We start from the raw sequence: 13,606 nt of genomic DNA, 5'->3' as shown, positions 1-13,606 counted from the left end.
ACTCTCTGTTGAGTTTTCTCCTGCGTGATGTATGCTGCACATGTTAACAAACTTGGTTTTTTTTCACTTGTTAATGTCTTTTTGTTAAAGAATTCCAGCTGAAAACCTAAGATGGGTAGGGGTAAAATTTTGCCTCCCCTACATAACATAACTGCTATTACAGTTTTCAGAGCTGTTACATAAGTTTTATTTAGCCCTCATAATAATTATTTTAACCCACTGTCAAGATGGTGGAGCTGAGGCTCAGAGATGAAATAATTTTTCTAGGAGCTGACAGTCATTATGGTTATTAAGTGGCAAAGCCAATATATGAAACTACCCTTTGGCCATCACACTGCCTTTCACTCTAAAGAGCTATGCAAATACAAAATTTTATCATCATCACCCAAGACAGATTTGCTATTATACCATCTAACCCACACTTAATTCTTCAGTATCATCTTCCATTAAGCTATCCCACTTTCCAGTCACAATACTCATTCTTGAAATATAACAAGTCCTTCTCAATTCTAGGCCTTTGAACCTGAGGCTCTCTCCAGCTAGAATCATCACCAGCACCCCTAACCGGCTTCTCCATCTGGCGATAATGTCAGACTCGTTCCTCAGAGTCCACTCAGCCCACCCTCCCATCCTCCCATGGCCCTTTGCATGTGCCCTTTCTGTAATTTTTAAATATATTTAAAATTATCTGATGCATGCTAGTAAAAATAGGTAACCATATAAAATGATGGGACAGTTATTCTAACTATTCTCCCTTTGACTTTAAATATTAATGTGCCAACACAGGAAAGTATAAAGAAAATTAAAATCACCTTTAGTAACAACCCAAAGACCACCATCATTTCTAATTTTTACAAGGAATTTCTTCCCAATCTTCTCTTTGTGTGAATTTACTTTAAAAAAGTAAACAGGGATCTAGAATCACAATTAATTTAATGGCCATAACACACTGAATTCTCCCATGTCACAAAATATTCTTTGAAAACAATTTCAATGGACGCTTGCCATTCTTACAAATGTTATTTATATTTTAATCACTAGTTTTTTATATTGTTGGATACTTCTTGTTTCCTTTCTTATGCTTTCTACTCGTCATTTGTCCATTTCAGTGTTCTCAGCCTAAGGGTAGCTCTGGATTCTCCCCTAAGGGGGCATTTGTGAATGCGAGGGACCATTTTTGGTTGGCAATGACTGGAGAGGATATGTTACTACCATTTTATTTAATGTTTGGGAACCAAGATACTAAATGTCCTGCAATATACAGGTCTGCCTCCAAATGCCAACAGCTGGCTTACAGAGTCACCTGTTTAGGAAAGCAGCACTGGGCTGCTCTCCATGCAGAGGAGGCCACAGACAGGACCCACCCACACACAGGCAGGAGGCCCAGTGAGATGCAAGAGCCAAATGGCCTAACAGAGACTGTGGTAATAGACAAGTAAAGCATCCTGGGTTCTTCTGGAATGTGAATTGGGGAATATGGAGAGGTTTGACCAATTATTAGAAGAGATAAAAACGAAGCCAGATGAGGGCTTCTGGTATGAAAAGGAAAAGCTCTGCTGACCCACTCTTCAGCGAAACTGGTTAAAAGTATTTAAAAACAACTATTCAAAGCCCCTGGAAATGGTCCTAAAGACAAAGTGTGAATAAAGAAACATCCATCCAAGAAGATCTACAAAAATTTGGTAAGAGAAGCAAAAGTATCTGGTATCTGAACCAAGACCACTCCTCACTTTCAACTTCACAGCTCAGGCAGAAAGACTACTCCAGGCTGCTGCAGCCAAAGACAAAGGGCACCCTTTCCCTCTAGCTTTCAGGGGCAGGTGTCCTCCCAGGAAGAGCCCGATGTCAGCATTTCTCATTCTGCCTCCAGCTACCTGCTGCTGAAGGTAAGTTCCAGGCAAATGTAGTTGCAAGTGGGGGCTCCCATCTTCCGCCCAGCACTCAATCACAGTAAGAAGGCTCTGCTTTGGGCACAGCACACTGACAATACTGGGGCCCTGATCACCCTTGCCCCAATTTGTGTGACAGTGGTTCCATGTCAAGAGAGGCAAGCCAGGAGCACCTCAGGCTGCTATCAAATCCCTACTGCACACTGAGAGCTCGGCTTCTAGAACTGGGATGTCACTCAGAAAGAAACCTGCCGTCACCCTCTCCCCACCCCCTACCCCAAACTCCAGAGCCCCGGCTCAGAGATTTTGCATGGGGAAAAAGCAGGCAGTAAAGTAGATAGCTTCTAATTTTTCCCCAAAGAAACCAACTTCATTTGTAACCAAGCTTGGGGACGTTCAGGCTAAGGCACTTTCACTAACACTGGAAACTGGTGGAAGGCACTTAGAAGGAGATTCAAAATACAGGATAAACTGTAGGCCAGCTAGTTTGCAGGAGATAACCAGGTAATAATACAGCTGGGAGGAGCCATCCTGAGGTCAGAACAAAGCAAACACAGACCTCAGAAATTATTCCTTCAAAGGAGCCAGAATTTGATTAGATTAACTTGCTGAGCAATTTATGCCACAGGGCATTGCCCGAAATAACAGAGCCATCAGTGGAGTTTTAACAGCTGACTGTGGCCAGAGAAAGAGGAAAAAAGAGCCCTACTAATACCACTGTCATCCCAGGTGACTGTGAGCATGTCCCAAACTGCACATCTCTGAGGATGCAACACCAGAGATTTAAAACTGCGGGCGAGGAAACAGTATTCACTAAAATCATCCAGCTAGTCACTAAACAATTACTCTAAAATGTCCAGTTTCCCACAATAAATTAAAAGGCATGCAAAGAAACTGGAAAGTATGACCCATAACCAGGAAAAAAGCAGGCAATAGAAACTGCCTGTGAGAGCAACCAGGTATCAGATTTATCAGGAAAAGACTTCAAGGTGGCCATTTGTAAACACGTTTAAAAAAATAAAGGCATGATAACAATATCATATCAAATAGAGAATATATATAGAAATAGAAATTTGACTCATCACCTAAAAGAGTAACCCAGTAAGATTAACAGCTGACTCCTCAATGGAAACAATGGAGGCAGAAAGCAGTGGGATAACATATTCTAAGTGCTCAAAGAAAAACTATCAACTAAGAATCCTATATCCAACAAAGCTATCTTTCAACAAAAAAGAAATGAAAACTTTTCTAAATAACCATGAAAAGGAAAGAATTTGTCAAGCAGACCCACCATACAAGAACTGCTAAAGGAAGTTCTTCAGGCTGAAAGCAAGTGACCTCAGTGAATCCACATGAAAAAACAATAAGCACCAGTAAAGGTAACTGTGTAATTATGAAAGACAGTATAAATGCATATTTTCTACTTTCTTAATTTAACTGATTTATATAACAGTTGCATAAAGTAATATGAATATACTGTATTGCTGGACCTGTAATACATAAGACCAATGACAGTACAAAGAAGGTGGGTGGGAACAAACCTGTATTACACTAAGGAAATTACTTCTATAACAGTGCATTGTTGGATTTTAACATTAATAAATATAATATGTATAACAATAATATTACAAAAAGAGAAAAAGAATAGAGCTACATAGCACTAACCTTACTATATACCATTGGAATTAAGCTACCGTAAATCTGAAGCTGATTCTGGTTAATATATGTGGTAAACCCTAGAGCTACCACTAAAAAAAAAAAAAACCTCAAAACCATAGTAAAAATATTATTAAAGAAATTAAAATGCAGAGTATTAAAAATATAGCTACAATAATTTGTTAATGAGTATACTAGAGAAAAAGACATGAAGCATGACATCAAAAACATAAAATGTGGGGGAGAACAAAAATGTGTAACTTTAGCACGTCCTTGAAGTTATCAGCTTAAAATAGACTGGTATAAGATATTTTACATAAGCCTCCTGGTAACCCACAAAGCAAAAAAGTATACTAGATATACAAGAAAAAAATTTTTTAAGTAATCTAAGCATACCGCTAACAGAAAATCATCAAACCACAAAGGAAGAGAGCAGGGAGAAGGAAAAAAGGAATGACAAAACAGTCAGAAAACAAAGAACAAAATGGCAATAATAAGACCCTACCTATCAATATTTACTTTAAATGTAAATGGACTCAATTCTTCAACCAAAAGATAGAGTGGTTAAATGGATGGTAAAAACAAAAACAAAAACAAAAACTGAACTATATACTGTCTACAAGAGACTCACTTCAGCTTTTAGGACACACGCAGACTGAAAAAAAAAAAAGGATGGAAAAAGATATTCCATGCAAATGGAAACCAAATGAAAGCAGAGGTAGCTATATTTATAATCAGAGAAAATAGACTTTTACCCAAAAACGATAATAAGATACAAAGAAAGTCATTATATTGTATAATGATAATAGAGTTAATCCAACAAGAGGATTTACCATTTGTAAATATTTACGCACCCAACATCAGAGCACCTAAATGTTAACAGACCTGAAGGAAGAAATAAGATATCAACACAATAATAGTAGGGAACTTCAATGCCTCACTTTCAATAATGGATAGATCATCCAGACAGAAAATCAATAAGGAAATATCGGGCTTAAACCACATGTTAGGCCAAAGGGACTGAACAGACATTTACAGAACGTTCCATCCAACAGAGCAGAGTACACATTCTTCTCAAGTGCACATGAACCATCTCCAGTACAGATCATACGTTAGGCCACAAAGTCAGTCCTAATAAATTTAAGAAGTTTGAAATCACACCAAACATCTTTTCCGACCACAATGGTATGAAAGTAGAAATGAGTATGAGTACGAGGAGTACAAGAAGAAAACTGAAAATTGCACAAACATGTGGAGATCAAACATCATGTTGCTAAACAACCAACGAGTCAAAGAAGAATTCAAAAAATATCTTGAGACAAATGAAAATGGAAATATTGATATAACATACCAAAACTTATGGAATACAGCAAAGCAGTTCTAAGAGGGAAGCTTACAGCAATAAATGCCTACATTAAAAAAAAAGAAATATCTCAAATAACAACTTTACACCCCAAGGAACTAGAGAAAAGAAACTAAGCCCAAAATTATTAGAAGAAAAAAAATAACAAAAATCAGAGCAGAAATAAATGAAATAGAGACTAAAAAGACAATAGAAAGGTCAATAAAATTAAGACCTGTTTTTTACAAAAGATAAACAAATAGACGAACCTTTAGCTGGACTTACCAAGAAAAAAAAGACAACGGAAAGAAATAAAACTATAAAGGAAAGAGGAGACATCACAATTGATACCACACAAATACAGAGGATCATAAAAACTAAGAACTGTATGCTGAGAAAGTGGACAATCTATAAGAAATGGATAAGTTCCTAGAAACATACGCACTACTAAGATTGAATCATGAAGAAACAGAAAATCTAAATAGACTGATTACTGTGAAGACATGGAATCAGTAATCAAAAACCGCCCAACATAGAAAAGTTCAGGACCAGATGGCTTTACTGGTGAATTCCACCGAACATTTAAAGAAGAATTAATACCACTCCTTCTCAAAGAGTGCCAAAAAATTGAAGAGGAGGGAGCACTTCCAAACTCATTTTATGAAGCCGGCATTACCCTGATACCAAAATCAGACATGGACACAAGAAAAGAAAATTACAGGCCAATATCCTTGATGAACATAGATGCAAAAATCCTCAACAAATTATTAACAAACCAAATTCAGCAATACATTAAAAGAATCATACACCATGGTCAATTGGATTTATTCCAGGGATGCAAGGATGGTTCAACATCCACAAATCAATCAATGTGATATACCATATTAACAAAATGAAAGCTAAAAATCACATGATCATCTCAACAGATGCAAAAGAAAAGTAATTCAACAGTGATTCATGACAAAAACTCTTAACAAACTGGGTAAAGAGAGAATGTATCTCAACATAATAAAGGCCATATGACAAGCCCACAGCCAACATCACACTCAATGGTGCAAAGCTGTAAGCTTTTCCTCTAAGATCAGGAACAAGACAAGAATGCCCACTCTCACCACTTTTATAACCACACAGTATTGGAAGGCTTAGCAATTAGGCAAGAAAAAGAAAAGGCATCCAAATCAGAAAGGAAGAAGTAACATGGTCTTTATTTGCAGATGACATAATATATAGAGAAAACCCTAAAGACTCCACCAGAAAACTGATAGAACTAATCAATGAATTCAGTAAAGTTGCAGGATACAAATCAATATACAAAAATCTGTTGCACTTCTTTACACTAACAATGAACTATAAAAAGAAATTAAGAAAACAATCCTATTTATAATTGCATCAAAAAGAATAAAAGAATCTAGGAATAAATTTAACAGAGAGTACACTGAAAACTGTAAGACACTGATAAAAAAAATTGAAGACACAAATAAAAAGAAAGCTATTATGTGCTTATGGATTAGAAAAATTGATATTGTTAAAATGACCATACTACCCAAAGCAATCTATAGATTTAATGCAATCCATTTCAAAATTATGACATTTTTCAAAAAACTAGAATAAATAATCCTAAAATCTCTATGGAACCACAGAAGATACTCAAAAGCCAAAACAATCTTGAGAAAGAACAAAGCCAGAGGCATCATATGCCCGGATCTCAAACTATATTACGAAGCTACAGTAGTCAAAACAGTGTTAACACTGGCAGAGAAAACAAACACATAGATCGACAGAACAGAATAGAGAGCCCAGAAACAAACCCATGCATATATGGTCAAATGATCTACAACAAAGGAGCCAAGAATATACAATGAGAAAGAATAGTCTCTTCAATAAATGGTGTTGGGAAAAGTGGACAGCTACATGAAAAAGAATCAAACTGGACTACTTTCACACCATATACAACAGTATACTCAAAATGGGTTAAAAACTTAAATGTAAGACCCAAAACCATAAAACTCCTAGAAGAAAACATATGCAGTGCACTCTTTGACACTGGTCTTAGCAATGTTTTTTTGGCTATGTCTCCTCAGGAAAGGGAAACAAAAGCTAAAGTAAACAAAGGAACTATATCAAACTAAAAGTTTGCATAGCAGCTCAACATTAAAAAAATAAATAACCCAATAACAAAATGGGCAGAGGATCTGAACAGACATTTGGCCAAAGAGGTCATACAGGTGGCCAACAGACACATGAAAAGATCAATCATCATCAGGGAAATGCACAACAAAGCTACAAAATCACCTCACACCAGCTCTTATCAAAAAGACAAGAAATAACAAGTGTTGGGGAGGATGGGGAGGAAAGGGAACACTTGTGCACTGTTGGTGGGAATGTAAACTGATGCAGCAAATGTGAAAAACAGGAGCAGCAACTTAAATGTCCATCAATTGACAAATGGATAAATAAAATGTGGTATATCCAAAGAATGGAATATTACTGATCACAAAAAGGAATGAAGTACTGATACATGTTACAACTTGGATAAACACTGAAAGCATTAGTGAAAGTGAAAGAAGCCAGTCACAAAAGACCACATGTTATATAATTCCATTCATATGAAATGTCCAGAACAAGGAGGGGTTGGGGGGTGGGAGTGATAAGGAGGTAACAGCTAAAGGGTTTCTTTTCAATGTGATGAAAATATTCTAAAATTGACTATGGTGATGGCTGTACTACTGTGAATACACTTTAGTGTAGACCCCTGAATTGCATACTTTAAAATGGGTGAATTGTATGGTATGTAAATTTATCTCAACAAAGATATCTGAAAAAAAAAGGTGATTTTTTAAACGTCAAATTTGACACAAAAATCCATGATGAACAAAATATCAGAATTTAAATACTAGCATACATACGACTAAGTTTTCCTTTTGCTTCAGGCTCCAATATGGACCAGTAAAGCACTGTTACTGATCCTGACTTTTTGAGTTAAGTTTTAAAATATTATCTTGATCTTTTTTAACAGTTTCCTTAGAGATCTAAAGAAACACATGCAAAATGAGTACTATACATAAAATGAATTAAAAAACAAACCACAACTAGCCTGAACTCCAAAATGCAAAAGGGAAAAACATTATTTGGAAAAATCATGCTGTGAGTACCATCTTGCAGCAGGCAAAACAATGCCCCCACAAAAGATGTCCACATCCTAATCCCCAGAACGTGTAAATATGCAAAAGGGATGTGCAGATGTAATTAAGGATAGGAAGATTACCCTGGATTATTTGAGTAGGCCCAGTATAATTACAAAGGGTCCTTATGGGAGGGAGGTAGGAGGGTCAGAGTAAGAGACAGACACGTGAGGACACAAGCAAAGGTCTGAGAAATTTAAAGACGCTACCGTTCTAGCTTTGAAGATGGAGGAAGAAGCCATATGCCAATGAGTGCAAGTGGCCTGTAGAGCCAGAGAAGGCAAGGGAGCAGATTCTCCCTTAGAGAAGGAACACAACCCTGGTGCCACCTTGATTTTAACCCAGTGAGACCCACTTTGACTTCTGACGTCCAGAATTGTAAGAAACAAATCTGTTTTTTTAAGCCACTAAATTTGTATCAGGTTGCTATGGCAGCAATAGGAAACTAATACACATCTTTTAAGTTTGGGGGCTATAACCTGCACTGCTCCATGTAATATAACTGTACTCTTTCAAGGGTACAATTGGCACTCAAACCACTAGAAGTTTAGCAAATTAGGATAACCCTCCTGGAGGGGAAAATCTACGAAAAGCACAAAAATATGTTCATGGCAGACTTCATTTATAATAGCTAAACAGTCTAAATGTTAATAATCAGGAAACTGTTGAATAATAGTCCATCCATATTATGAAATATTATGCAACCATTAAAAATTACACTTAGTGGAGGCTTCCCTGGTGGCGCAGTGGTTGAGAGTCTGCCTGCCGATGCAGGGTACATGGGTTCGTGCCCCGGTCCGGGAAGATCCCACATGTCGCGGAGCGGCTGGGCCCATGAGCCATGGCTGCTGACCCTGTGCATCTGGAGCCTGTGCTCCGCAACGGGAGAGGCCACAACAGTGAGAGGCCCACGTACCGCAGAAAAAAAAAAAAAATTACACTTGGTGGGAATCTTTAACGACATGGGGAAATACTTAAGTATAATGTTAAGTGAAGAGATAAAAATGTTATATTGATACGTAACATATATAGTAAAAACACAAGTAACTTAAAACGTATACATACGTTCTATATAAGGAGAATAAAAATGCAGGAGAAATAATGTAAAAAAGTTAATAGTCATTTCTGTGACAGGAGTATGCTGACTTCAATTTTCTTCTTTAAACTTTTATATGATTTCCAAATTTTCAACATGCACATTTATTTATTTAGAATCCACCTCATTAAACAAAGTAGTTGAAAAAAGAAAGTCAACACTACATTTATACATTTATAACTGAAGCATGAAGCCATCAGTCAATCTCCTGATGCTGTTTTCCAAAATGGAAAGTTAAGATATTATACACTAAATAAACTGTAACAATGTTTATGTTATCAAATAATTGCTACCTATCAATTACATATTAATTAGAATTTAGTCTTAATGCTTAAGAGTGCACCAAACACTGAACGACGTCAAAATACCTAAAAGATAAGCCTTCTTCTCACTTCTGATCTCACCTGCCCCCTACTTATTCTAGCCACAACGGCTCCCACCTTAGATCTTTGTTAGGAATGTCCATCCCCTACATAGACACGTGCTATTCCTTCACCTCCTTCCACGTCTTGATTCAAATGTCACTTTCTCAATAAGGCCTATGCGTACCTCCCTATTTAACACCAAAGCCTGCCCTCCACCTTGGCACCCTTCACTCTGTTCAAACTTTCCTCTCTCCATAGCATTTATCACCTCCTAACAAACTACAATTTTTAAAAAGAAGTATGTAGGGCTTCCCTGGTGGTGCAGTGGTTAAGGATCTGCCTGCCAATACAGGGGACACGGATTTGGCCCTGGTCCGGGAAGATCCCACATGTCGCAGAGCAACTAAGCCCATGTGCCACAACTACTGAGCCTGCACTCTAGAGCCCATAAGCCACAACTACTGAAGCCCGCACGCCTAGAGCCCGTCCTCCGCAACAAGAGAAGCCACTGCAATGAGAAGCCCGCGCACCACAACAAAGAGTAGCCCCCGTTCGCCGCAACTAGAGAAAGCCCGTGTGCAACAACAAAGACCCAATGCAGCCAAAAATAAAAAAATTTTTTTTTAAAAAGTGCATGTTTAATGTCTTTCTCCCCCTGCTGGAAAATAAATCCAAAGAGAGGATTTTTGTGGCAGTGGAACCTCATTTAGTCACTCAAAAGAGCCTGACACATAGCAGGTGCTCAAAAAATATTTGTTGGATATATGAATATACTAGTGATATGTCAAAGGACAGAGTCAATAATACAGTCTCTAACAACTGCATCTACTACTTAAAATTGGACAATTTTCTGTGCATGTGTAGTCAAGCAAAATATGGTATATTGGCCATCTTTATCATTCCTACGTTTCAGTTTGTGTTTACCAAAAACTTACAGCTGAATTATTGAAAAAGTCCCAATTTTACTTTGTTAACATTGTGCAGAACAGACTGTATAACCAAGGAAGCAAATTAAAATCATATAAATATGTGATACCACCATAACTTTCTATTTCAATTGATGTTTCTTCAGATTGCAAATCCGCATTGCCCCACTAAGACATTCTGGGAATGGGGAAGCCTAGTCAAATATCAAAGGCCTGGCCTAGTTTCTGAATCAATAAGCACAGTTGAAACTGCCTAATATCCAAAATGGGACTCAATCAATACTTATTTCCCTGTGATTTCATAAGTAACCAGACTATCCCTATTTACTTTTAAAGCAGTTCTCTATCATTTTTGAAGGGTTTGAAGCCTAGACCCTAAGAAAGGGTCTCTACAACTCCTAAATAAAACAGGTCTCATAGAATATGCAAGGGAAAAGCCTCCCCAAAGATGTTGTTTAGCCAATACCTCTGAATGACGTTCTACACTTCCAGTGTCTGATCCAGAGTGCTGCTCATTTACATCATCCTCAACGTCTGACCCTGAATCCCGTTCATCCTGTACTGGGGTAGCGCCACCATCATCTGCTTAAAAATAAAACAAAAACCCACTTAAGGTGTAAGATGGATGACATCTACAACCAAAATGAACACAATGAATCAAGAACAATGTAAGAGCAAGAACAAGTGTAAGAGCACTGATGAAGCATGACTAATGATGCTAATTTGTGAATAAGACAACAGTACAATACTTAACATAAATACCAACAATCATAACTGGTATTGTTGACACATGTGGCAGCGAGAATATATCATTAAAGGAATATGAAGCTTAATAAACATCACTAAGGACCAAGTCAACAAACTAATAGTGTGCACTTTATTTCAACTTTATGTTAAAATAACTGAGTCGATTTTCTCCATAGCACTTACTTACCACCTTCTGATGTACTACATGACTTTCCAAGTTAGTTTTGTTTAATGTGCTTCTCTCCTCGCTTGAATGAAAGGGCCAAAAGAACAGGGATTTTTGGTTCACTGCTGAATCCCTGGAGCCCAGAACACTGTCTGGTACAGTATTTATGAATGAAGAGCACAAGGAACTCCAGTCCAGAAATAGTGTAAACTCCTTAAAGTAAAGCATATACTACTATACTATTATAAAACTAATTGCTACCTATCTTTAACCAATACTTTAAAAATACAAAGTAAAATTGTACTGAGAGGAATTTAGGGTTGTTGGAGAATATGGGAAGCCTTGGTTAGGAGTTTACTAAAAATAAATAAATTTTTAAAAATGAAGCACTCAACTACAGGAAAATCAAAAAAATGTGTAAGAATGAAATCAGTATCATACTAATGAGCTTCTCTACTTAGCTAAGGAGTAAAGAATATATATATTTAATATTTAATATTCTTATTATATAGTCATAATAAAAAATTCTGAAGTGTAACGAAAACTTATGCTTCAATGGTTAGAATATGGGGGAAAGAGGGCACAGAAGAGGCTAAGACCCTGTCCTAGCATAATAGGAAGTTGTTACACAATGCTTAAAAATGATGCAACGACATAGCATAAATTAGGAATACAAGGATGAACGTCAAAAAATGGCAAAAAAAATGAAAAGTCAGGAAATTGCTCACTTTTCATGTCTTTCAGCACGTTATATACACATATTACATATGATTACTTATTTAAAAGTAATTTAAAAACAAATGAACTGACAACTATTTTGAAATCATCAGGAAATCATTTAAAGCAAAACAGCAGTATGTGTTTGGAAATGTGTTTGCAGTCACTACTATTCGCCGTCACATAATAATCGAAGTGAACTCAAAACACAACGCAGTAACTAACGCTTAGAAAATTATTTAAGCCCTTTTGATAGAGAATAGTCAATGGAACTAGGACACAATAGGAAAGCAAAAGTAACATTTTTATTCCCCACGAGGTTCTGCCTTATTCGTCTTTGGATTTCCGGTGGCTAGCACGGTGTTAGCAGAGGGGGGCCCCGTGTTTACAGACTAAACAGGAAAAGAAAGGAGAACTTCAGTGAGGAGAAAGGGGAAAGATCTCAAGGTGAAGGAAAGGTACAAAAATCGCTAGTAAGCCCCAGAGGAACACGCCTTATTCTAAAATATGTATACAACTCAAATACGGGTCCTACGTGTTCTTTAATGGGAGAAACTAGTTTGCAGGCGAGATCAAACTACTCCCAACTCCTAGTGAAAAGTCTACATAAGATCCTGCAACCCCACTGAACAGCTAACTCCCTCGGATTCTCGAAAATCACTCTCAACTCCTGAAAAAAATCCCCCATCCGTAGACCTTCCCTCGTACTTTGCACACAGTAAGTTTGATGTATGGAAGTGGCTCTCTATTGCAGCAACGTCCTTCGCCGATTCAGAAGATAGCTGTCCCTCTAGAATCCCCTCTCCGAGGTTCTAACTTCGGGGGCCGCAGTCCGTCGGCGGGCTCTCATCGCTCAGCCTCACTCCACGTTAGACCCAGTCGGCGGAGGGAAAGTCTCTGGGGCATCCCTCCCCTCCCCATCCCTCCCCCGCGGGAGTGCGAGGCCAAGCCAGGCCAAGTGACCGCTCCGCCCCCCAGCCCTGTCCCCTAGGTCCGGGCCCCACCTGACTGGTCGCCGCTGTAATATTCCGAGTCCATGGCAGGCGGCTCTCGGCGGGGAGTGTCTGCGCCCCGCGCCGCCCCCGTCACCTTCCCGGCGCTGTGACCACCGACGGCGCGGCCCGGTGCTCAGAGGCTCCCGCCCGATTAGAGGCCTTGGAGGCTGCGGAGAGTAAGGCAGCAACAGCTGCAGACGCGAACACTTCGACCTAGAAAGCCCGGGCAGACGAGGCCGTACCCGGAAGGCTGGCAAGGTGTGTGGGTCACCGCACTACTTCCCAGAAGGACCTCTAGCGCCAAAATGGCGCCTGCCCACGACCCTCAAAAGAATTCAGTGCGCAGGCGCCATCACCTGTCATCCGGCCAATGAGAAGGCGCAACGGTAATGACGCCCGACACGACCGGAAGGGAGACTCCTGGGAAAATTGAGCGGGAGCTGCGGCTGCGGTTAAAACCTTCCCTTGGAGGAACCTGGTCCGTTCCCCATGGAGATGATAATGTTACTGTATGGGTTCTCCGTC

General features: G+C 38.7%; 1 protein-coding gene across 8 annotated transcripts in view; it reads right to left on the bottom strand.

Annotated features, from left to right (window-relative positions):
- Window positions 1–13,395, bottom strand: part of IWS1 (interacts with SUPT6H, CTD assembly factor 1) — a 64,732-nt gene extending 51,337 nt beyond the window's left edge. For 2 of the 8 annotated variants that reach the window (XM_082631109.1, XM_082631106.1), the window contains exons 1-2: window positions 13,091–13,394; window positions 10,923–11,041 (exon numbers count right to left, since the gene is read on the bottom strand). In XM_082631109.1, the coding sequence (XP_082487235.1) occupies window positions 10,923–11,041; window positions 13,091–13,124 (153 nt within the window). In that variant the 5' untranslated portion in view covers window positions 13,125–13,394. Of the gene's footprint in view, window positions 1–10,922; window positions 11,042–13,090 lie in introns of all 8 variants that reach the window. The other 6 variants (XM_082631103.1, XM_082631105.1, XM_082631104.1 and 3 more) reach the window with 4 other exon arrangements.
- Window positions 13,396–13,606: the final 211 nt, after the last annotated feature.

The sequence above is a fragment of the Mesoplodon mirus genome (assembly GCF_964341445.2).
Source record: "Mesoplodon mirus genome assembly, chromosome: 8".
Classification (NCBI taxonomy): Eukaryota; Metazoa; Chordata; class Mammalia; order Artiodactyla; family Ziphiidae; genus Mesoplodon; species Mesoplodon mirus.
Note: the sequence above shows the minus strand (reverse complement) of the source record. Positions and strands in the feature narration are given on the sequence as shown.